Source organism: Dipteris shenzhenensis, chromosome 5 (assembly GCF_047967505.1).
Source record: "Dipteris shenzhenensis isolate YYH24624 ecotype China chromosome 5, Dip_SZ_1.0, whole genome shotgun sequence".
NCBI lineage: Eukaryota > Viridiplantae > Streptophyta > Polypodiopsida > Gleicheniales > Dipteridaceae > Dipteris > Dipteris shenzhenensis.
In genome coordinates this window covers 39,541,017-39,567,696 of record NC_141600.1, presented here as the reverse complement: position 1 = coordinate 39,567,696, position 26,680 = coordinate 39,541,017, and the positions used below count along the sequence as shown (strand labels likewise).

Here is a 26,680-nt window from a genome sequence, read left to right as displayed (position 1 = left end):
TCAAACACTGCAGTCCAAAAATGACCGGTAAATTTGACATCCCTGTCTGATACTATGGATTTGGGTAATCCATGCAAACGAAATATATGTCTAATAAACAAATCCACCACTTGCGGGCACTAATAGACTCTCTAGTTGGAATGAAGTGAGCCATCTTGGTAAGACGATCAACCACCACAAGGATAGAATCATATCCACCTTGTGTCGTAGGCAGACCTACAATAAAGTCCATGGAAATGCTCTCCCACCTACCTAGTGGTATCTCCAAGGGCTGTAAAAGTCCGGGTGGCTTCACCCGCTCTGCTTTACTTACGTGACACAAAAAGCAACGTGTCACATATTCATGAATATGCTTTTTCATCTTTGGCCAAAAGAAATCTCGCTTCACGAGATCATATGTCTTCTCGACTCCTGGATGTCCCGCACATGGGCTCTCATGGCATTGTCGAATGACTCTCTGCCTGAGATCATTCTGATTAGGTACTACTACCTTGCCATTTCTTTTCAGCATACCATCCCTTATGGCATATCTTGCATAAGTTTGGCCTTTTCTGGATGCCAGGTCATCCTTTTCCTAGAGTTTGAATACATGAGCCTTACGCCAAAGGCTCTGGACGAACTCGTCCACCTTTTGAGTTTCTCTAATCTCGGTCATTAGAGCACTCTCTTATACCGTGAAACTCATATTATGCATAATGCATGACAACACATCAGCAACCTTATTATCCTTCCTTCTTCGGTACCGAATCGTCAAGTTAAACTCTTGCATGAGTTCTGCCCACCTAGCTTGGCGGCCTCTCAAGTCAGGTTGTTTATAAAAATGTTTCAGAGTATCATGATCAACATCAACATAAAACTCTGATCCATACAAGTAATGTCTCCATGTTTTCAGAGCATGGACAACAGCATACAACTCCAATTCATGAGTTGGCCAATTTCGTTGAGAGGGCGAAAGCTTCTTGCTTTCAAAGGCTACTGGCCTTCCCTCTTGGAGAAGAACTGCTCCTACCGCAATGCCACTTGCATCGGTTTCAAGGAAAAACAGTTTCTGGGGATCAACTATTTTTAACACCGGTCCTGAGACCACAGCTTGTTTCACGGCGTTAAAACTTTCCTGTTGATTCTGTCCCCATATAAAAGGTACTTTATCTGAGGTCAGATCACACTGTAACCAAAACCACTTTTCCCTATACTAGGGAAACTCTTGCAATCCGAAATAACTGAAACACGGAGACTAATAAACTTAGAAGGCATAGAAAACCCCATGGTCATTTATGTAGCATAGAGAGATCAAGTTGTTCATGCTGTGGCTCAGCTATACCCTCGTTGGAGACGCATTTTGCATTTATAATCTGTCCTGCATAGCTGATGTGGCCAACGACCTTAAGGTCCAACGACCTTAACCAACGTGTCCTCTGTCAATCAAATTATTCCACGCATCCCCAACGTTGACGAGCTATTGTGAACTAAGAAGAGCGTGATCGTTTATCACGTCCGCAGGTCTCTTTATTTCCATGATTTTGCAAAATCCACAGCACTACGTTTGTTTTTTCTCACCCAGCATCGATAACGTTGAAGGACCTCCACGTAACACAGATATCAAAAGCCAGAGTTCCTTTAAGTGATTCGTCGTGGATGTCTAGATCAGTTCCATGGCCCTAAGCTAGCTACAGGTTGACGAACGGAATCATAGTACCTTACCAAATCCTGCGACAGTTAGTTTCGTGACCACACAGTAGCTCTCGTCGCGCGCTGCTCATCAACGCTACCTAGATGGACGAACTGCCAAATCATGATCTGTGTAGAATTTGGGCTCCGTATTGTCCGTCCTCATACGCCCAGCCAGTGCCAGACCTCTCGCGATACCAAATCTGGTACGTCTCTTTTATTCTCCTCTCAAAACAATGAACTACCCGTGGTCTTTTTCTCTGATCTCGACTGGAAATCGTTAAAAATCCTTTCTTAATTTATCGTTAGCCTTCCAAACTCGACAAGATCCCAAATGTGCGCTCTGATACCAAATGATACGTGAAAACTAGTTTGCTCCTAGCTTGTTACGTCGAATCACGGGCGCTGCGCATCGATTATCCTCCCAGCCGATCTCAGTGGTTGTAAGCTTTATCATTGAATTTTTTTTACGTTGAAGCTCTTGCTTACTAAATCTCCACCAAGCCCCAAATTTCCCTAGATGGATCTAGTATGCCACATGTCTTCATTTTTGGGTCCCTCCTTAATGCATCATTTACCCTCTCTTGGGATATCATTAAAACTATTTGACCCTTGGCACATTTCATGCATTTAGGTCCCCTAGCCTTAGATCCACCTAGTCTAGTGCCATGTCACCCTCACCAAGGACCTTGACCTTTATTCCTTTTTGATCATTTACATGAAGCCCAAACAAATATAATACAAACATTGATCCTTTAAAGGAAATGTCGACTGACCCTTCCGAGGTCATGTTACCTCGACTTGAGCGTAACATAGGGCATCCCACGTGAGATACAGAGCTGCACTTTTTGTGATACGCAAGAGACCGAGACAAAGGAACACTTTGCATTCGGCTACCTTGTGTGAAAGAAAACACAAAATGGGAGGCTGGCTAGACTATAGTGCCATCCACACACAGATAGGAATAGATGCACACACACATGAATTGCTGCAAACTGAAATGCCAACACTATCCAGGATGAAAGCGTATAGTGAGAATGAAGTAATTGTACTGCAAATGAACAATGAACCTCAAATAAAGCACACCAATTGAGGAGGTGTGGAGGTGAGGAGGGAGAAGCTTCTTGGTGGCTTCTTGTAGAAGCTAGAGCATCAGCCCCATCCTATGGGGCATTGACACAATGTACCCAATCAGAATGCACCAAACACATGCACTAAATGCAATGCTTGCATCTAATTGGCTACTCGAGAGCGAGTGAGATGTTGAGTGAATGCCTATGTGACACATGGAAAGGCCACATGAGATAGACCAATGGAATGGGCCATGTGGTAACTATCGCCTTCATCCATGTGGGGGCCTGTCACATCATGTGTCCCCTTAAAAATCTATAAACCCCTATCCATGACGTAACGTCATGATGTCCTACCCTAAGACCTAAGGTCTACCTGGTACTCTTTTTTACCTTTTATTAATCCTAGCCCCTAAGTCCATAGTTCATCATTTTTCCAACAATCCCCCTTGACGAAGAATGGATTAAGCTTCATGCCCATCAGTTGGAAAACTTCTGTTGCTTAATTCTAGCAAGTTGGGTTATATATCAGCCACCTCACCTTCTGTCAAGCAATAGAGAAGCTCAATTTTATTGCTTAGTATCTTCGCACGTACAAAGTGGTCTTCTAGGTTTTCCAGAAGGGCTAATTTCCTCAAGGGATCCCCTTTTTTGTAGGAGTCCATCACAGAGGTTTGAGTTGGCATTATCAGCCTCAACCTTGGAGCTTTACTGGCTCTTCTTCATGGGCAGGTTTTTGACCAAGTCAGGATATTTTGTTTTTCATGTATGCATGGTGTACTCTTGCCATGAGCATTTGCTCTTGGTTTTTTTAATCTACTTGATAGAAGTCTTTTCATTGAAAAAAAAGATGTATGGCAGCCATAACGTATCACAGATATATATGTAAACACAAATTTATACATGTGCACATACATACATGCATACATACATATGTGTCCACTGTAGTAGTCCATGTTCAAATCCCCCCCCCCCCCCCACACACACCCACACCCACATAGATATATACATATAATAGAGATTGTAGCAAGCATCTCTATCCAAGAGATTTGGTACATAGGATGCATGTAATTGAGGGAATACCAATATCAATTGTGAGTCTTTGGTGAGTCTTTCACTAAATTCTACATGCCTTTCCTCTAGTGTACTTTGGGCGTATGTATATATATCCCTGGTTAGGATAGGGCTGAAGTTTCTCTAGGAATATGAATTGTAAATGTAGGCCATCTCCTGGTGGTTCTAGTGATGCCCTATAGGCCATGGTATGTGCCTTGTAGGCATAAATATAGGCACTTGTGCCTTTTAGGCCACATAGGACACTTAGTCCTATGTGACACCTAGGACACTTAGTCCTAGGTCTAGGTACTTGTACCTTGTACTCCTTTTTTCATTATCCAAGTTTGACGTGACGCCTAAGACTTGTGCGACGCTTTGCTACTTGCACTCTCTCAATCGATCCTAAAGTGGTATCAGAGCCCACATCTGCTTCCTATCCCCGTACAGTCCGTACAACTGCCCGTACATGTTCGTACCAACTGTCCATACATCTGCCGTACCTACGATCTGTACACTCGTCGTACATTGTTGTACATGCGCTGTCGTACAATGTACCTACGTCGTACGTCCGTACATGCATACAGTACTACGCCGTACTATGCTCCATTGCGTTGCACCTTCCGTATGTCCGTATCTGCATACAGTACTGCGTCGTACAGTTGCCGTACAATGTACCATCACTATACCTGTTCAGTACACCATACTTACCTCGTAACTGCATCCATACTTCCGTACGTTGGATTCAGTTATCTGCTTCGTACTGCATTCAGTACATCATCCGTACAGGCATCGTACAGCCTCTGTACAGGCATCGTATAGCCTCTGTACAGGCATCGTACAGCTTGCGTATAGGCATAGTACCTGTTACCGTACTGGCATCCGTACAGTTGTGTTTACTCCGGGATTTGGTACAGCATTTGGCACGTGTTAAATTTCTTGCAGTCTTTTACTGTTTTTTGACAATTTTTTTACTGTCAAACCCTAATTTCCAACCGAAAAATTTAGGGCTTTTGACATGTGGACCTTCAACCTGTCAATACAATACTTTTGACAAGGTTGACATCTGGAATCCTTCCAAAAATTGAAGTTTTCAGTTGATTTCAGGTTCAGGACTATCACATTGTGCCATGCCATCACGCGGTCAACAATAATTTGGGGCTTTTGTGTTGGGAGCTCAATTTCAACTGGTGTTTGGGAGAGTAACTCATATTTTTGCAGTTTCAAGCCTTGAGGCTATACATTGGGTCACATTTGCAAAAATTTCAGCAAAATTTGGGGCTTTTCTGCATTTGCCCTCTTTTTGGCCTATTTGCCCTCAATAAATTTGGGGCTTTTGCCAGATTTGCTGTTTTTGCAGTGAACATTACCTGCCACAGTCACATTTGGGTCAGATCTACATTTGCCCTTTGATTTGGGTCGAAAATTTGCAGATATTTGCTGTCATTTTTGGACAGCCAGCTTTTTGCAGTGATAGCATTGAGGCTTTTGGGTTTTCAGGTCTCTTTCAGGGTATCACATTTGCTATGGCTGGGAACAATCAAGATCTATTTGGCGTTCTTCGTGAAGATGATAAGTTGGATGGCACCAACTATCCGATGTGGTCTTATCTCATGAAACATATTCTTGTTGCAAAGCATTTGTGGAATATTGTTTCTGGGGTTGATCTGAGGCCAGCCAATGCTAGAGTGGTTGCCTCTACTGTTGGTCCCTCTGCCGGGGGTACTACTCCTAATGCCTCATCTTCTAGCACTCCTACTACTACTCTTCCAACTCAGGAACAGACAAGATGGGATGCAGGAGATGCAAATGCACATTCATTATTCCACACATCCGGTCTTGCAGGACAGCAAAGGATGCTTAAATTGGCTTCTCTCTATCAGATTCGCAATGAGGCACCTGTTGCATATTTGAGAAGGCAATTACAGGAAGTCAGCATGAATGAAGGTGACTCTATGGATGCATACCTGACAAAGGTCAAGGACCTCATGGAACAACTTGCCAACATTGATGAGGTGGTGCCAAATTCATAGCTTGTCAGTACCACATTGAATGGACTGCCAGATACATATCAAGGGTTTGCTACAACCCTTCGATTAGTGGCCATGGGTAATCCAGACCACTATTCTTTTGATCAGCTAGTTACTTTGCTTTTGCAGGAAGAGCAAAGTAGAGCTAATAGACAAGCCATTATTCTTGATCATGGATTTGCTTCACAACAGACAGGAAGAGGCAAGGCTTCCAAGCCTATGGGGAAGCAAAAATCTGCGCATAGCAGCTGCAATTCCTCCCATGCATCTAAAAATACAGCAGATAAGTCCAAGAAGAAAAGATGCAACTATTGTCGCAAGCTTGGACATGACATTTCAGAATGCAGGAAGCGCATTGCTTCGGAGAAAAAGAAAGCAGGATTGACAGTTACTGCCTCTCATGCTATTGAATCCCATGAGCCAAAAGATCCTTCAGGATGATTGGGCATGGGCTGCCCATTGCTCATTTGATTCCTCCAAAGCTGATGCATTCTTTACTGCTAATGATGCTCAATCTTGGTACTTTGATAGTGGTGCTTCCAAGCATGTCACATCTTGCAGACAGTTGTTTCATTCTTTAGCTGATGCACCTCGAGGGGGGACTGTCACATGTGCTAATAATGCTTCCTATGCTGTAAAAGGAATTGGAGATGTGCAGCTCACATCCATTTCAAGCCATCCTGTCACTCTGACAAATGTTCTTTTTGTGCCTAGAATTGAAGTCAACTTGATTTCAATTTCAGCAATTGCCACTTCAAGTTTCAGAGTGATTTTTGATGGCTACAGATGCCTAGTTTATGATCTTCGTGATGACAATGCCATAGTTTTCACTGGCACTCTGCAAAAGGGGCTTTATCACCTTGATCATCACTCAGCTGCACTTTCTATTGAAGCATTTGCAATTTCAGATTCACAGCTTGCTGAAACTCATCTTTGGCATGAGAGATTGGGTCATCTCAATTATAGAGCTCTTGCAAAGCTACATTCACAGTAGATGGCAAATGATGTACCTCAAACTGACACAGTTTCCAAACATGTGTGTGAGGGTTGTCTTTTGGGTAAGATGCATCGGTTTCATTTTTAAAAGAATTGTCCAAAACTCTCACAAAGGAAATTGCAGCTAGTACACAGTGATGTCTGTGGCCCAATGAGGACAAATGCCATTGGGGGGTATAAGTATTTCATGACTCTCATTGCTAATTTCACAAGATATTACTGGATATCTCCTTTAAAAGCCAAATCTGAAGTTTTCTTATGCTTTCAAAGGTGGCTGAATATGGTTGAGAATGAATCAGGATGCAAGCTTGTCACCCTCAAGAAAGATAGGGGGGGAGAGTATATGTCAAAGGAGTTTGATGCATTTCTGTCTTCACGGGGCATTATTCAGTCATGCACTACTCCTTACACTCCTCAGTAGAATCCTGTTTCTGAAAGGAAAAACAGGTCCACAATGGAGATGGGATGCATGCTTAAGGCCAAGTCTTTGCCCAATAAATTTTGGCTTGATGCAATGATGTGTGCCAACTATGTGCTTAATAGATCACCTACACGGGCATTGAAAACTCTTACACCTTATGAAGCATGGAAAGGCAGGAAGTCTTCACTTTCACACATGAGAGTTTTTGGGTCTCTTGCATATGTTCATGTACCATCTCAGCTGAGACATAAGCTTGATGAAAAGGCAATCAAATGCATATTTATTGGTTACAGCTAGGAGAGCAGAGGGTATCGGTTATATCAACCAAATGCTGGGAAGATTATTGTCAGTAGAGATGTAATCTTTGCTGAACATTCAGCTTCTCCTCTTGTGGACTGCAAAGCTAAGCCAGATGTTGACATGTTTGATGCCTTTTAATCTTGGTTACCTCTGGCCATCCTCAGAAGAGGACTTTGACCAGCAACATGAGCCTCTTGCAGGCCCTCCACCAAGCAATAATCAGCCACTACCCCATGCTGATTTGCAGGTTTCTCTTCCAGCATAAAATGATCCCACTATTCATGACACAGTCATTAAAGAAAGAACTGTCAATAGACAGCAAAGGCAAGCTCCCAAATGGCTTCTTGATACATTGAGGGACAACAAACAAGATCAGCCTTTTGCTGCCCGGACAATATCAGGGAATGGACAGATGCATGGTTACTTTCTTGAATTTGCACTCTTTGCTACAGCTTGCAATGAAGAGCCCTTGTGCCATAAAGATGCTTTTGACAGCAAAGAGTGGATGGATGCAATGAGAGCTGAGTTACAATCCATTGCCAAAAATGACACATGGGAATTAGTAGATCTCCCTCCCGGCAAGCATGCCATTGGTACCGGGTGGGTCTACAAATTAAAAAGGAAATCTGATGGCAACATAGATCGATACAAAGCCCGTCTTGTTGCAAAAGGGTATGCTCAACAACAAGGCATTGACTTTGAGGAGACATTTGCTCCCACATCCAGGATTACTACCATTAGATGTGTCATTGCCATTGCAGCCCATCATCATTGGCAAGTGCACCAACTTGACATCAAGACTGCTTTTCTTCATGGGGATCTACAGGAAGAAGTATATGTCACACAACCTCCTGGCTTTGAGGTTGTTAATTCTGAAAATAACATATGCCAGCTTAGAAAAGCCCTTTATGGTTTGAAGCAGGCACCCGAGGCATGGTATGCCAAAATTCATGCACACTTACTATCCCTTGGTTTTCAGAATAGCCCCACAGAACCCACTCTTTATGTCCATGGGAGTGGATCTGCTTTTTTAGTGCTGATTTTATATGTGGATGATATGCTCATCATGGGCCAAGATACTGAGCAAATTGCAGCTTTCAAGGCTGATTTGCAGCAGGTTTTTGAAATGTTAGACATGGGACAGCTCCACTATTATTTGGGCATTCAGTTTGCTCATGTTGAGGGGGGTATCATGATGTCTCAGTCCAAGTATATTGGACAACTCCTTGATCGTTTTCAGTTTGAGGATTGCAAGCCAATTTCTACTCCGGTGGACCCTGACTTCAAATTCTCAGCTCATGATGGGAGCCCACCATGTGATATCACTCTTTATCAGCAGGCTGTTGGATGCCTTATTTATTTATGTCACACCAGACCTGACTTACAGTATGCAGTATCTCAGCTCAGCAGATTCATGCACATGCCCAGTTCACAGCATTGGCAGGCAGTGAAGAGAGTCTTCAGATATCTCAGAGGCACTCAGGATTTAGCCCTCTTCTATTATTGTGATCAGGGTTCACTTACCATGCATGCTTACATGGATAGCGACTGGGCAGGATGTTCCGACACCAGAGTGTCACATACTGGCAATTGTTTTTGCTTGGCAATTCATGTATCTCTTGGCTCAGCAAGAAGCAACCAACAGTTGCCACATCTAGCTGTGAGGCTGAGTACAGGGCAGCTTTCACCGCTACAGTAGAGTTTGTTTGGCTTCGATAGTTACTTAGAGATCTTGGTATTTGCCAGATATCCTCCACTATTGTCTACACCGACAGCTAGAGTGCTTTGGCCATTGCGCGTAACCCAACGTTTCATGCGCGTACCAAGCATATTGAAGTTCATTATCATTATGTTCGGGAGCGGTTGTCAGCAGGAGACATAGAGTTGTCCTATCTTCCCACAGAGGACAACATAGCAGATATGTTTACAAAGGCACTTCCTCGTTCCAAGTTCGAAGTCTTTCGACAGGCTTTACACTTGGTTCCCTTTGTTACATGATCTGACATCCCTTGTACATTCATAGGTGGCTATATCCTTTTGGATGAACATGTGCCACCATGACCAGAAAATACCAGGTATTCTGAGAGATTTCCAGAGTACTTCAGCCCATCCCATGTTGGGGGGTTTATAGGCCATCTCCTGGTGGTTCTAGTGATGCCCTATAGGCCATGGTATGTGCCTTGTAGGCATAAATATAGGCACTTGTAGTGTTAGTGCCTTTTAGGCCACCTAGGACACTTAGTCCTATGTGACACCTAGGACACTTAGTCCTAGGTCTAGGTACTTGTACCTTGTACTCCTTTTTTCATTATCCAAGTTTGACGTGACGGCTAAGACTTGTGCGACGCTTTGCTACCTGCACTCTCTCAATCGATCCTACAGTAAAATGTTCCTCATGATTTCTAAAGGCCAAAAGACTAGGTGCCAATTTGGGTTTTGGCTTGTTATTGTGCTAGCTGGACCTATGTTTTTGCTTGCACCATCCTGTTAAACTGTGATTTCTGGGTCCTTTATAAAATATATAACATATTGTCAAGTAGAGAAATGGCATGTTTGTGCATGCTTGCTTTTGTTAACGATATAGCATAACTTTTTTCCTGGAATGTCAATGTTTAGTGCTTGGGGAATGGGATCATACTCTTACTATTATTAAGAAAGATGGAGTACAATACTTTGACCTCTGTTACTTTTCAGGAATTTGAACTTTGGTCTAAAGGAATTGGTAAAGAAGATCAAGCTGTGGCAATGGGTTTTTATTCTGTTATAAGGCGATCTGCTCAACTGGGTGATGATGATAGTACGACTTGTCAAGGATTCATCCATAAACTTGCAATTCCCGATTGCTCTTCCAAGGCACAGAGTTTGCACATTGTTCCGTACTCAAAGGAATACAACGCCAGTCTTACAAAGGCATCTGAACTCTTGAGAACAGCTGGGAGTTTTGCAGATACATCAAGGTATTGTGAGCCTTCTAATTTGTAGATTTTTCTTTTTCATGTAAGAAAATGTAAAGGCTTATTCTCATTATGAACATATTATAGTACCTTTATGCTAGGATGTCTCCTTTTTGAATTTGATACTAGCAACATGCTAATGAATTTGGGCATTGGTGAGTGGTTCCACGTCATTTTTACCAATGAGAGAACAGAGGTTAATTCCAATGCCTGTTTTCGAACGTTTTTGGTGACTTCTCACATTTCCTCCGATACCCATATCAAAGAGGTTAGTGATTCCGGATCACTTTTACCAGTTAGAACACAGGTCAATTCCAATTTTTGTATCAAATGGTTTTGGTGACCTCTCGCATTTCCTCCGATACCCAAAGATGCTTGGCCTTTCCTTAGGGAGTGGCAAGTTGCTCTTCATTTTTCTCGGACTCTTTCACTAGGGTTGAGGTGGCACTTTCAGCCTCAACCTTGGATTAATTCTAGCTCTCTCGCATGAGCTTGGTTTTGCCCTTTTAGGGTGTTTTTTTCCATGCCTAGCATGATGTGCTCCTTCCATGAGCTTTTCTCTTGGAGCTCCTTTCATACTTAACAACATAAACCCAGACGCCCTTGGCAACTAAATGATGGCGAATCAAAAACTCCAAAGAGGATAGTTGGTGCCATCCAACCGATCCTCCTGGGCAAGCAACTGAGAGACATCATTTGGATTTCGTTATGCCATTTGAGCAAACAAAAAAAGGCAAATAATCTCAACAAGGTTCACTTGCTGTGAATATCTTGTTCAAGTAAGAGATATCACTGGCAAAGCCTATACTAGATTTGAGAATGCTCCTCAAATAGACCAGAAAGATACTGTGCTGGGATATGTGCTGCAATCTCAAAGTTTCCCCTAAAAAACTCGCAGCTCAACAAGGCATAAACCCAACTATACCTGCAAAGGCAAACCCCAGTGGCACGAGGGCCAACAAATGCAAGCAATTGAGAGGGAAAAGAGCTCCCAATGCAAGCAGTAACAGAACTGAAAGTTTACCAAACTAAAACCCAAGTAAATGGGCTGTAAAATGCCTCCAAAAGAGCTCCAAGATGAACTGAAAATAATCTCCCACGAACTATATGTGCTTTCCTTCAAAATTCTTCCCTGACCAAACAATAAATGACTGATTTTTATCTCTGTTTTGGAATAAACAGCAAGTCCCCAACTGTATGGACTGAAAATGGACCTGGAGGTGCAAAATATGATCTGTCCGTGCACAATATTGCCTGAGACAGATTCAAAACAGCAAGGAAAAGGTTCCAGAAGCTCCAAATCAGTCTCGAGAGTGGTAGAAAAGCTTCAAAACAGCAAAACAGTCCTGAAAAACACCTTGGAAAACATGTCCAGCCCTGAAAAACACCTAAAAAAGTGTCCACCCCTCCAAAAATAGGCGCCCACCCTAGGAATGATTGCTGCGCTCGAAAAACAGTAACAAATCCCACAAAATACCGGTTCAGCTGGCTGTTTTGTCAAAAACGGGTCCAAAATTAGGTCACCCAGCCCAGAAGAAGCTCCTAAAGTGCTCAAAAAGAGGTGCCAGGCGCTGGCTGGTCCAAAGTGCTCGAAATCAGCAAAAAAACCTCCAAAATTTGGTCACCCAGGTCTAGAACAGCGCTAGAACTCCTCCAGAAGTGGCGCCCCAGCAAGAGGACCCTGTAGGAGGTGGCTGCCAGCAAAAACGAACTGTTTTGGCCAAATTCTTCACGACAAAAGTGAAGTTTTTCGCCACAGAATCGAAGCTAGAGGGCGTGGGAGGTGCGGGGAGAGGTGTGGGAGCGAAGGGGAACCCGCTCTTATACCAAATGTTGGAAATGGAAGTGAGAGAACGCAACAGAATGGAGCTTAAGCAAGCTGGAATGAAATTGCAGCAACAACAATGAACTAGAATGAACCCTAACTAGGCTTAAAAGATGTGTGGTGACTAACTCACCACAAACTTAACCTCTAACTGAGGTTAGGGGTTAAAAATTTTAATAAAGGGAAAAAGTGCCCCTAGCCCCTTATTACATAACATTGGCCACTGCCTTAGGAAATATATATGTCTTACAATCCCGACTAGTGATAACCTTCTTGGTCACGGGATTATAAAGTCTATATCCCTTGCTTTCACTACTGTAGCCAATAAAGATGCACTTCTATGCGTTGTCATCAAGTTTGCCATGCAACTCTTGAGGCACATGTGCGTACGCTACACAACCAAATGTACGGAAATAGCCCACATCAGGCTTACGACCAAACCATGCTTGATAAGGTGTCATGACCTTAAGAGACTTCGTGGGACACCTATTAAAAATATGATTTGAGCACATGGTGGCTTCCATCCAAAATTTGTGTGGCAACCCTTTTGCTTTTAGCATACATCTCCCCATCTCCGAAAGTGACTGATTTTTTCTTTCACCCTTTCCATTCTGTTGGAGGAGGTCGAACACGATATGAGAAGCATTACATGCAGCGAACGTTTGGGAAATCCTCAAGCTGAGCGCAAAGTGAATCTATTGGAGTAGTTGCCAGAGCTAGCAACTTCATCGAGGCTCTCATTGACTTGGACAAACAACATTCGTGGTGGTCAGATCCAAGTCAGGAAGAAGTTCAAAGTGGAGAGCAAGTGAAGGAGGAAGGCATGAAAGACTCATCAAGATTAAGATGACATCCCTTTTTCTTTCGCAACTGTGTCTTCATCAACAGCCAAATCGACGGGGTTGGTGTTGGCTTCAACATCGGCAAACTGATTAATCTGCTATTTTGTCTGTGATGCACAACTTGGTTTCCTGTCAAGTCTAGCTCCCACATCCATTGCACCTCTTGGTTCTCATTTTGCTTTGGTCATGTCACTAGCACCGCCCATGAATGTTCCACCCCTCTGTCATCTTGAGTACTATTAAGAGAAGAATACTTTCAGATGATAAAGAGGCGATGGCAATTCAAAAGTAAAAGAGAAAGCGTACGCAAGAGAATCCAGAAGAAGACTTCAGCTCATTCAAGTAGGAGGTGTCATGTACACGTCAGATACCAATCCGTTTCATGTGCACGGATTGGTATTTGACGTGTACTAGGTACACAGAACTAGCTCAGGTTAGCGAAGACCTATAAATAGTTCGTACCCTTGCCACTCAACCCGAGAATCAAGCCTGCCTAGCTCTAAGCCTCCCCAGGCTAACCTGAGCTAGTTCTGTGTACCTAGTACACGTCAGATACCAATCACTATCGGTTGCGTATAGCCCTCTCAAATACAAGTGTCCAAAAGTTACTTGTAAACTTTGAGTCCCTGTCACTGACTATGTCAGATGGCAAACCATACAGCTTGAACAAGTGGTCCACAAACTCGTGAGCCAACTGAACAGCTGAAATAGTTGTTCTTGTAGGTAAGAATTTTTTGTCAAACGGTCGACTATGACCCAAATAGAGTCATGACCCTTGCGCGTTCGAGGTAAACCAGTAATAAAATCCATGGAAATACTTTCCCATTTATTACCTGGAATCTGTAATGGCTGTAATAAGCCCGCGCTTCTAAGGCATTCAGCCTTAGTAACCTGACAAACCCGGCAACCTACTACATAGTTCTCTATAAATGCACGCATCTTAGGCCAATAAAAGGTATGCTTCACAAGAGACAGAGTCCTATGTATACCCGGATGTCCAGCACTAGGAGCATCATGACACTCCCAGAGAATCTTGGTTTTAAGGTCCAGAACATCAGGCACACAAATCTTTTCATTCCGGAATAGCAAGCCGTTCCTAATCATCCACTGACCTCCCGCCGCCTGTATCCTAGGTGGCACAATCCCCGAGTCCTGGTCAACCATGGAGCTCCCATCCTGGACTCTCTGCCAATAAGAACTGAAATGACTATCAGTTGCGTATAGCCCTCTCAAGGATTGAAATAGGTCTGAGGATATTTCCGTAAATGACAAAGCATTTACAAGGGTCATGAAATCGATATTCTACCCTCTAATCTCTCCATCGTTTTGTAAGAAAACAATACAACGTCTGTGCTCAACAGATAACAGGATCTCATATGCAAAATTTCAAAAGCCTTGTTCATTGCATCATTTCAAGAGATCGGCTGGGTAGACCTGCGTCCACGACCTTTCAATATGTTGGTCAAGGGTGCCGTGATATGTGAATAATCACGCACTGACTTCCGAAGAAATACCGTAAATCCTAGGAAAGAACGAAGTTGTTTCACAGTCTGAGGGATAGGCCATTCTAAAACCTTCTGGATACGATCCAGATCAATGCTAATACCTTCAGAAGAAATCTTGTGTCCTAAGTAAATGATCTCCTTCATAAAGAAGTCACATTTACTCATCTTGGCATAAAGCTTATGCTGTCTTAGAACAACTAAGACAACCCGGAGGTGTCCTATGTGATCCTCAAGCGTTTTACTATATACCAAGATATCATCTAAGAACACTACAACAAATTTGCCCAGAAAATCCCTGAACAAATCGTTCATCATCTGCTGAAAAGTAGCAGGAGCATTGGTCAAACCAAAAGGTAATACGAGGAACTCGTAATGACCATACCTAGTCCGGATTGCAGTCCTATCTATGTGTTTAGCATAGATACGGATTTGATGATAACCCGTGCGCAAATCAATCTTAGTGAAATACTTCGCTCCGGCCAAACGGTCTATCAAATCATCAGAACGAGGTAAAGGATAGCGGTTCTTAATTGTGACTTTATTTAATCGTTTATAATCTATACACATTCTCCAGGAAGAATCTTTCTTCTTTCTTAAGAGGACAGTTGCACCCCAAGGTGATTTACTTGGGCGGATATAGCCCATATTCAGGTAATCCTGAAGCTGGATAGCTAACTCATCCTCCTCTACCTGGCTCATCCTATAAGGGGGTACACTGATAGGTTGAGCCCCTGGGACTAAGTCTATGCGATGATCTACTGCCCGTTCTGGAGGTAAACCTTCCGGCAGTTGAGCTGGGAATACGTCCTTAAAATTATCTAACAACATTCTCAATTCCCGGTGTTCAAACACACTTAATTCATTCTTGTTAATTACCAAAACTACAAATGAAGAAAGTGGAATCAAAACACACTGATAGACATCATAATGAGAATTGTTTAATATATTCTGAAGCTGCATCGCAGATACAATAGGCCTCTGAGAAGGGGGAATCTTATCACACTGAATACAAAATTGGGTGTCCTTATCTACAAAAGAAAGCGTATGCTCCGTCCATCTGATCTGAATATTGTGGGTTTTAAACCACTCTATCCCGATCAACAAGTCTACATGCTCTAGATGCATAACATAACATGTGAGAGCTCCCGTGTAGGCCTGAATCCGGATAGGAAGCATAACATAACATGTGAGAGCTCCCGTGTAGGCCTGAATCCGGATAGGAAGCGCTTCAACCTTGCGATCCCAAAATTGCTTCCCAGCTGGAAGCTGCACCTCATAGGTGTGGTCGCTAGGTACTGTGGACAGCCCCATCTTCTGCACAAATTTGTAATTAACAAAATTGTGAGAGCTGCCCGGATCAAAGAGAATGTGAACCTGTTGGTTGAAGACATGCTTCGGGCATATGTATCTAAGAGATAGTCTTCATGGGAAGATTATCTCCCTATGATTGAATTTGCTTACAACAGTGCAAAGCATTCTAGTACAGGTTATAGTCCTTTTATGCTTATGTACGGGTTTCAACCTAAGTCACCAGTTATGGTTGGATTAAAAGGGATTCAAAATGATGCTGCTAAGAACTTCTTGCTAGATATGCAGGAAATGTTGCAGTTTGCCAAGGAGTCTATAAAAAGTGCCCAAGATCGGGACAGATTTTATGCTAATAGACATCGTTCACCTAGAGAGTTCTCTGAAGGAACGATGGTATATTTGAGAATTCCTAAGGAATCCAAGAGCCTAAGTACTGGTTTGGTTCCGAAATTATCCCCCAGATACTGTGGGCCATTCAAGGTCATTAAAAGAATTGGACCAGTTGCATATCGACTAGAATTGCCTCCTGATGTTAAAGTACATCCAGTCTTTCATGTCAGTAGACTGAAAGAAGTATTGGGTGCAGATGATCAACTTGTTTCTCCTCATGAGATTATAGAAGTTACAGATTTGACTTTTATTCCTCACGAACCTGAATCTATTCTTGAATTTCGTGAAAGACAGATTCGAAATCGTACTATCACGGAATACAAGATCAAGTGGACGGATCGTGTTGAGGAGGATGCAACATGGGAGACATTACAAAACCTCCAAAGAACATTTCCGGATTTCTTAGCGAACTCAGGAGTGAGTTCTTAGAGGAGGGGAAGTATGTCATGTGCACGGATTGGTATCTGACGTGTACTAGGTACACAGAACTAGCTCAGGTTAGCCTGGGGAGGCTTAGAGCTAGGCAGGCTTGATTCTCGGGTTGAGTGGCAAGGGTACGAACTATTTATAGGTCTTTGCTATTTTTGGCGCCGATGCCCGAGTCTATAAAAGAGGCCCAGGGGGTTCAGTTCTCAGTGTGCAGTTGGGAGCAAGTCCCGTTCCCAGGTGCTAGGTCTGATCCTGGATTGAGTCGCGGACGCGCGCCTGCATCTTAGCGTAGCCCAAGGCCCAGTGGCAGATGCAGGGCTTCACAGCGCCACCTGGTGGTATGGGACACCAGGCTGGTTTGGATCTGATTGGGAGTTCTTGGATTCCTTAGGAATTCTCAAATATACCATTGTTCCTTCAGAGAACTCTCTAGGTGAACGATGTCTATTAGCATAAAATCTGTCCCGATCTTGGGCACTTTTTATAGACTCCTTGGCAAACTGCAACATTTCCTGCATATCTAGCAAGAAGTTCTTAGCAGCATCATTTTGAATCCCTTTTAATCCAACCATAACTGGTGACTTAGGTTGAAACCCGTACATAAGCATAAAAGGACTATAACCTGTACTAGAATGCTTTGCACTGTTGTAAGCAAATTCAATCATAGGGAGATAATCTTCCCATTTTTTGCCGGAGCGAAGTATTTCACTAAGATTGATTTGCGCACGGGTTATCATCAAATCCGTATCTATGCTAAACACATACATAGGACCGCATTCCGGACTAGGTATGGTCATTACGAGTTCCTCGTATTACCTTTTGGTTTGACCAATGCTCCTGCTACTTTTCAGCAGATGATGAACGATTTGTTCAGGGATTTTCTGGGCAAATTTGTTGTAGTGTTCTTAGATGATATCTTGGTATATAGTAAAACGCTTGAGGATCACATAGGACACCTCCGGGTTGTCTTAGTTGTTCTAAGACAGCATAAGCTTTATGCCAAGATGAGTAAATGTGACTTCTTTATGAAGGAGATCATTTACTTAGGACACAAGATTTCTTCTGAAGGTATTAGCATTGATCTGGATCGTATCCAGAAGGTTTTAGAATGGCCTATCCCTCAGACTGTGAAACAACTTCGTTCTTTCCTAGGATTTACGGTATTTCTTCGGAAGTCAGTGCGTGATTATTCACATATCATGGCACCCTTGACCAACATATTGAAAGGTCGTGGACGCAGGTCTACCCAGCCGATCTCTTGGAATGATGCAATGAACAAGGCTTTTGAAACCTTGAAGTTTTCTATCAAGGAAGCACCCGTTCTTGCATTACCCGATCCTACCCGGCCTTATGTTTTAGAGGCCGATGCGAGTGATTATGCGATTGGGGCAACTCTATTCCAAGAGGGCAGACCTGTAGCTTTTGAGAGTAAGAAGCTAGACGACACCCAGTATCGTTGGCCCACACTTGAGAAGGAACTTTATGCTGTAGTGTATGCTCTCAAGGTTTGGAGACACTACTTGTATGGTTCAAAGCTCCTTGTATTGACTGATCACCAGTCAATTAAGTATGTGTGTGATGGATCAGAATTGAGAGGAAGGAAAGCTAGATGGGCAGAGCTAATGCAGGATTTTGATTTTGAAATACGTTATCGTAAGGGTTCGTTGAATAGTGTGGTGGATGCCTTAAGTCGAGTTAAGTTTGTAAATGCTTTGTCATTTACGGAAATATTTCCGGAACGGCTTGCTGTTCCGGAATGAAAAGATTTGTGTGCCTGATGTTCTGGACCTTAAAACCAAGATTCTCTGGGAGTGTCATGATGCTCCTAGTGCTGGACATCCGGGTATACATAGGACTCTGTCTCTTGTGAAGCATACCTTTTATTGGCCTAAGATGCGTGCATTTATAGAGAACTATGTAGTAGGTTACCGGGTTTGTCAGGTTACTAAGGCTGAATGCCTTAGAAGCGCGGGCTTATTACAGCCATTACAGATTCCAGGTAATAAATGGGAAAGTATTTCCATGGATTTTATTACTGGTTTACCTCGAACGCGCAAGGGTCATGACTATATTTGGGTCATAGTCGACCGTTTGACAAAAATGGCTAGATTCTTACCTACAAGAACAACTATTTCAGCTGTTCAGTTGGCTCACGAGTTTGTGGACCACTTGTTCAAGCTGTATGGTTTGCCATCTGACATAGTCAGTGACAGGGACTCAAAGTTTACAAGTAACTTTTGGACACTTGTATTTGAGAAGTTGGAAACTACTCTAAGTATCATTTCCTCGGATCATGCACAATCCGATGGCAGTACAGAGAAGGTCAACCAGTTGGTTGAAGACATGCTTCGGGCATATGTAGTGATTTACTTGGGCGGATATAGCCCATATTCAGGTAATCCTGAAGCTGGATAGCTAACTCATCCTCCTCTACCTGGCTCATCCTATAAGGGGGTACACTGATAGGTTGAGCCCCTGGGACTAAGTCTATGCGATGATCTACTGCCCGTTCTGGAGGTAAACCTTCCGGCAGTTGAGCTGGGAATACGTCCTTAAAATTATCTAATAACATTCTCAATTCCCGGTGTTCAAACACACTTAATTCATTCTTGTTAATTACCGAAACAACAAATGAAGAAAGTGGAATCAAAACACACTGATAGACATCATAATGAGAATTGTTTAATATATTCTGAAGCTGCATCGCAGATACAATAGGCCTCTGAGAAGGGGGAATCTTATCACACTGAATACAAAATTGGGTGCCCTTATCTACAAAAGAAAGCGTATGCTTAGTCCATCCGATCTGAATATTGTGGGTTTTAAACCACTCTATCCCGATCAACAAGTCTACATGCTCTAGATGCATAACATAAGATGTGAGAGCTCCCGTGTAGGCCTGAATCCGGATAGGAAGCGCTTCAACCTTGCGATCCCAAAACTGCTTCCCAGCTGGAAGCTGCACCTCATAGGTGTGGTCGCTAGGTACTGTGGACAGCCCCATCTTCTGCACAAATTTGTAATTAACAAAATTGTGAGCTGCCTGGATCAAAGAGAATGTGAACCTGTTGGTCCCTAACTTCTCCATAAACTCGGAAAAGATCATGGGAACCAAACAACGAAGTATTAAAGGTACAATTACAAGAAAGGGGGCAGGTAATGACATTCACTGAAATACCTGTCATCGTGACTTGGTTGGCTCCCTTGGCTGCGGTACGTGGACCCGCCTGGAGCTTTGGTCCTAGCACCAACTTTTGGTTCTTCCGCTTAGGACACTCATTCTTTGTGTGACCCCGCTCCTCGCAATAGAAACATCGGCCTTCTTTCTTGAGCCTGAGAGTGCGAAGGAAACGGGCCTTACCATTCTTTGCTGGAGTTAAGCTTTTCCTGGAGGCGTTGTCCGTAGACTTCGTCTCCCCAATACCAGTCGTATGCTGAAAGAACTTGCGTTTGTTCTTTCCACTCGTTTCGGTAACTGTGGTTGCCTTGGTACCGGCCATGGTATCATCATATATGCGTGCATATGTCATGGCCTCCTGCAATGTTGTGCACTTGTTGTTCTTGATCTGTAACTTATAGGAGTTTGGCAAACCATCCACGAAGAAACCTAACAAGGTTACTGGATCCATTTTAGTGGCCCTGGTTTGCAGATCCCTAAATCTTTGAAGATAAACTTCAAAGGTCAAATTCAATTTTGACATATCGAGGGCCTTGAGCTTGCCGACAATATCGTAGTCATCTTCCTTCTTCAGGAACTCCTTCCTGAAGATGCCCTCAAAATCTGTCCAAGTATCAGGCTTAGGCTGGAGTTCTTTCCACCAAAGCAAGGCTTTACCTGACATAAACCCTGCTGCAAGATGAATCTTTTTCTCATCTGGATAGGGGTGAAATTGGAAGTGTACTTGCCACTTGTGCAACCAAGTGTCAACTACCTCCTTTGTTCTTGATTTTTGGTCACCTGGAAAAGGATCTGGAGTTATATTTGGGCCTAGCACCGAAGCCATGGCATCCACATGAGTGAGTGCCTGTACAGTGCTAGCCAGAAGAGTGAGAGTTGCTTGTATCCCCTGGAGTTGCTGTGTCAACCCCGATTGATTAGCATTGACCTGCTCGAATTTGCCATCAAGAGCAGTCGTAAATTCACTGAAGGCTTTTTTAGTTATCAGGTCGTCATAAAGACCCTGATCGTCCTCTCCCACTGGAGTGTAATCCAAGTCCTGCTCTCCCATGGTGAACTCGGGATTTTGAGCATCAGACATGGCTGAAATCTGATTTGAATACAAACGGAGAGAAATAACTGACTGCAACAAAGCACAGAGGAGGATGGAGCAGAAGAAAACCGTCTCGAATGATGCTGATGGAAAGAGATGCTGAAATCTGGCGAATCGGAAGCCCGCGAGTCCCGAGGCCTCCTCGAACCCGCAACCCGGATGCACGTGCTGCTGAAATAACTGTACGGTCTGCTGACGCAGGCCGTACAAAGGCTGACGGAGGCCGTACAGTGCTGACGTAACTGTACGGTGTCCGTACAGTGCGTCAGGTACAAGGCGCAGTCATGAATTGATGCAGCAGCAGGTACAGGGGCTGACGAAAACAGTCCGTACAGGCTGTACGGCTGCTGCAGGGCCTTCGTAGGCTGCGCAGGCTGATGCAAGCAGGGATCGGAGGCAGGGGTCTGCACGAAGCAGGGCGATGCTATCGCAGGCAGTGTACGGACGAGGCTGGCTGGCTGGCACAGAATTCGAGGGAAAAACTCGAAGTTTGAGGCTGCTTGTGGGTAGGCTAGCACCCTGCCCTCACCTATATAGGGTGCAGGGCAGCCTTATTTAGAGGCTGGGCTTCCAAAAAAGGCCAAGCCCCTCCAGCTTTGGAGGGGTGCCTTTTCGAAAAAAGCACCCCCCTGCGCAGGCTGCACGCAGCCCTATGCGCAGGCTGTTCGCAGCCTGTTGCGCAGGCTGTTGACAGCCTATTGCGCAGGCTGTCAAGCCTCTACTTGCCCCGTCTACTCCGTACCTTCCTAAGCGCTGCATCCCCGCCTCCCCTGCTGTCTTTTTCCTGCACATCTCTCCTACTTTTTTGCTCTATTTCTCCACCTCTAAACTTCTCTCAGAGGCCTTTAGAAATTTTGATTTTCTCTCTCTCCTATTCTTCTTTCTTTTCCAGATATCTCTTCACCCCTTATATCCCAGGTAGCCAGCAAAAAACGCAGCAGGAAATTTCGAAATTTAGGGCATACCTGGAAGAGAAATCCGTCAAAATTCTTGCATCAGAAGTTCCTACCTCAGGAGTTGGCTCTGATACCAACTGACACGTCCCAGCACTCCTGAAACCCCTGATCTGCAAACAAACCACACACAACATCAGAACTGAGCAGGCTGCTCACCACCCAACCGTGACATCTACGGGATGTGATCCCGAATCAGAAGATGTCCCCTCCGAGCCACGAGCTGAGCTACTAGCACGAACTCCCAATCAGATCCAAACCAGCCTGGTGTCCCATACCACCAGGTGGCGCTGTGAAGCCCTGGATCTGCCACTGGGCCTTGGGCTACGCTAAGATGCAGGCGCGCGTCCGCGACTCAATCCAGGATCAGACCTAGCACCTGGGAACGGGACTTGCTCCCAACTGCACACTGAGAACTGAACCCCCTGGGCCTCTTTTATAGACTCGGGCCCCGGCGCCAAAAATAGCGAAGACCTATAAATAGTTCGTACCCTTGCCACTCAACCCAAGAATCAAGCCCGCCTAGCTCTAAGCCTCCCCAGGCTAACCGAGCTAGTTTTGTGTACCTAGTACACGTCAGATACCAATCCGTGCACATGACAGGAGGAGTGTCATGACAAGAGAAATCACTAATTTGTGATTAATAGACATTAGAAAATTATTACATTATATGCCAATTTAATGGTGTGACATGTATTTATATTTATGATGGACACTGACGAATATTCGTATTGTGGCGGATCATTTAAGTAGATAGGGCTTATCGAGTTGGAGCCACTGCTTTAGATGGTAGAAAATTTGCACATGTAACACTAATTTATAAAGATGTGCACCCACATGTCTAGGTCCTGGGGGCAATAGGAAAGGGAAGGGTGCATTAGAGTGCATTGAATAGTAGATGCATGGGTCATAGGCTAGGGGTAGGTGTAAATGGGAAGATAGAACTTGAGGGATCTCAAGGGACATTAATGAAGAGGTATCCCTCTTCTTTATGAATCTCACGTAGCATTCTCTCTACCATCTTGCATTCATCCTCCATCTCTCTCCCACCTTGCATGTAGGTCAAAAACAAGAAACAAGTACTCTCACGAGGGTGATGTTTCCCCATTGGAGGGCCAATTGGCATTCAAATTCTGCATGCATTGCACACATTTGCATTCTTGTAAAGCTGTTTCTTCACATGGCAGATGGCCTTGTGGGTGCGTCATCCTTTCCCACTTCCCATGCAGCTTCAAAGTTGAGGTTAACCCCCATCTTGGTCATGAGTGCTTCACATCCGCCATCGGGGTGTCACCCATTGCTAGGCCTTTGACTAGCACGTTTAGGGATTCGCTTCTTATTCTTTTCTCCTCCTCTAAAGTATCAGAGATGAATACCTTCTTTGGGGCTGATGCACCTTTCTTTACCACGTCTTTCCACTCTAAGTCTTCTTCTTCTATTATTTGCTGTGTGAACTCTGCATGTTTACTGTGCATATTGTCTTGAATGGCAGCCATCTCCTTCCTAAATGTCTCATTTACTGATTTGAGCTCTTCTAGTGTCTGGGTTCTTTTCTTTTCCTCTTGTGCTTGGGGGGTTTTGACCTACTCTTTAATTGTATTCAGCTTTTCATTTAAAGGTGGCTGGAATTGCCCCTCTTCCCTCTATGTGCATGCTCTCAATGCTGCATTTTTTGGGATGGCAATTTGGGCATGTAGCTCATTGATGAGTAAAGCATGGTGGTTGGTTTGTTCCTCTATTATTTGAGCCATGTCCTCTTGCATTTGGCTTAACTGATTTTTACATTCTATTTGCATCTCCTCTTCCCTCTTGTTCAGATCCTTCTACATATGATTCCTCATCTTATGCATGATCTCATCTCCTTTGTTTTCCCCAATCCTCTTTTGTAGTGACTCAATGTCTACATCGTGCATTTTGAAAATGCCCTTGATTGCAGATATACATATTTTGGCATTAACATCATCAACCTTGCGTTTGTTTGCCCCAATGACACCATATTTCCGTTCCTTTTCTCCTCGTGTTTTCTTGTCTGGAGAACTGTTCATTTTCAGGCTTCAAGTCCAGCACTTTTTGTTACTGTTGTGTGTGGAGAAACTTTGCTGAATCTGAGTGCATACTACTTACATGTGTGGATTATTGCAGTCCAATCCAGAGGGCACCTCTTCCAGGCTGATTTTAATAATGTCTTTAAAAGACCGATGGGTCTATGAGACTGAGAGAAACTTGATACAATAAGCTAAATAGTCATATCATCATCACCATCATCATATTAAAACTATTATCAAGTCTGGTCAGATATATACGATACTTGAATGCAGGTTCCAAAAAGGTGTAAAAGCAAATGGATTCTAGAAAAAATGGGGCAAATTTTGTTTATTTTGATTTTGAGCAAAACAAAGGAGAGCATTTCACCGTGTTTCGAAACGTTTCATTTGTTTCATCGTTTTGAGGTTTTGACAAGACGAAACTATGGGTTTTCATGTGACTATGGTTATGGCAGAGGACTTATCCAATGGGTGGTGGATAGGTAGATTCTATGGTGTTGGGAAAGGACTGAGCGGCATTGTGAAGGCAGTGGGTGATCAAAGCGGCTCTATCTTCTAGTAGGGGGATGTCACCTCAGTGAGCACGCTGAGAGTATGAGTATGCAACCAATTGCACATGCAAGGAGTGTGGAAGTGTTAGGGTGAGGAATGTTTTCTGGGACATGCACGGATGGGTCAAGAACATTGTAGGGGATGTCCATGTAAGCTTTTTAAAAATGAGGGTCCTTGCTAGGAAAAGACGATCTCTTTTCTAGGAGCTACATCCAAAATTACTTGGAGTTACTGCTATACCTGATAATTAGCAGGTCTTGTTCATGGCAAGCAAGAAATCTTGTTTCTTCTAACATACTTAAACATCGAGACTCTTTTCCAGTCTATTTGTGGTTCGGTTGGCCTTATTTGATTTGAGAGTGCCATCATTGCCTAAGCGCTTTGGACTCATCATCATACCAACATTTTTGAGGTTCATACCCTTTGGGAGGCTTTCCTGTGTGCTTAATGCTGTAGGGGAAGGCGAGTTGCGCATAAATATGGAGGGAATAAGTGAGAAGAGCTTTGGCATCTACGTCTGGTTGTTCATCTGTGTGCTCTAAGAGAGTGGCAACATAGCTACAATATATTGATTGGTCTAAGTCATATAGGTGATATGTAGATGAGGGGGCTGTGTGTGTCTTGAGAATAGCTGGGGAGTGAAAGGTCGAAAGATAAGTGGAATTGGTTTGCTCCTGGCATGAGGGTGATGAAGGCTAGGGATTCTATGACGTAGTCCACTACACTATGGCCACCCCCATGAGGGCAGCACACATATCACTCTGAGGTATATTAACATCTATGAAAGGCCAAAGAGGCCTGTGAGACCAATTATTGTAACTCAATCTTGTATTAAATGTAAATATACTATGTGATTAGGTCTTCAAATTATATGTCTGGTTTTGTATTGAGGGTTAGAGTTTAGTCAGCAGGCAAATGCTCTTCTGCAGGATGTGGACTGTGTACCCAGAAAACTTAGCTATGCACCACGTTGCTGTCCCCGGATAAGGGCTTAATGTTACTAGCAGGGAGGTATACATGGTAATATGGACTAAACAATGTGTTGCTACTTGGCATGAGGAGTCAACATGCTGAAAGGCAAACTAGGACAAAGTTTGCATGAGGTGCCCCTAGGTTGGCAAGTGGCCAAAGCAGGCACGGGTGTGGGGAGCCAGGAGCTGAGCTGAACAGAAGCAGACCCAACAATGGGTGAAGATCTGTTTCTTGCATGCCTTTGTTTTGTTCATAATCACCTGAAATACAAGTGGAGTAGCTGTGTGAGTTAAACATTTAACAACAGTTTTTCCTGTTGAACTCTTTCCACTAGTTTGTATTCCCATACTGGGATCATTCCTATTGGAACTTGAAAGAAAATGCAATCTTTAATCTTATCAGGTTTGTCCCCTGAATCTGGATGTTGGAATATAAACGCTGTGAAGGATTCGGCCAATAATGGATACTGATGGAGTAATATGTAGATACACAGTATTTTAAGACAAAAGATCTGTATTTAAGACAAAAATACAAAAAAAACAAAAAGGCCTGTATGATACATGATTTGGAGGGACTGGCCAGGAGGTTGAAATGTTTTGAACATAATAAGTTCTCAAATTACTCCACATGTCCCAACTGCCTAATTCACTGGGATTCTGATAAAATACTTCCTAATGGCTCTGTCTATTGCCTGCAAAGCTGAGCATGCTATGCATATAGTATTCTTTAAACATGGAGGAGTCTACAGTGCAAGTATGGTTCGATATTAAGCGTTTGCATTCAGTTTTCTGTAGACTCCTGCTATGCATGTCCGAAGTTAAGCATAAAATGCTTTATCTTATTTTCATTTGTGTACATAGAAGTGATAGCTTGTTATGTTCGATTCTTGAAACAGTTTGAAAAATTTTCTAGAAGCGAGAGCTGATGCGTTCCTCTCTGATGATTATTTCGACTCAGACATAGCTTGGATGGAGCTGGTATGACTTCAACTTCATCTCTTAGAATTTGAAACCACAATATAATTGAAGGCAGTTTCACTTAGTGGAAAGCCAGAGTTTTTCAATAAAATTTTCCATATTGTAGCTTTGTGTAGCTT

The 26,680-nt window shown here is 43.4% G+C and overlaps 1 protein-coding gene across 2 annotated transcripts in view; it reads left to right on the top strand.

Annotated features, from left to right (window-relative positions):
- The window catches only part of NUDT3 (nudix hydrolase homolog 3), a 240,184-nt gene that overhangs the window by 121,995 nt on the left and 91,509 nt on the right, over positions 1–26,680 (top strand). For both annotated transcript variants that reach the window (XM_087374766.1, XM_087374765.1), the window contains exons 10-11: positions 10,233–10,495; positions 26,480–26,561. In XM_087374766.1, the coding sequence (XP_087230892.1) occupies positions 10,233–10,495; positions 26,480–26,561 (345 nt within the window). The remainder of the gene's footprint in view (positions 1–10,232; positions 10,496–26,479; positions 26,562–26,680) is intronic.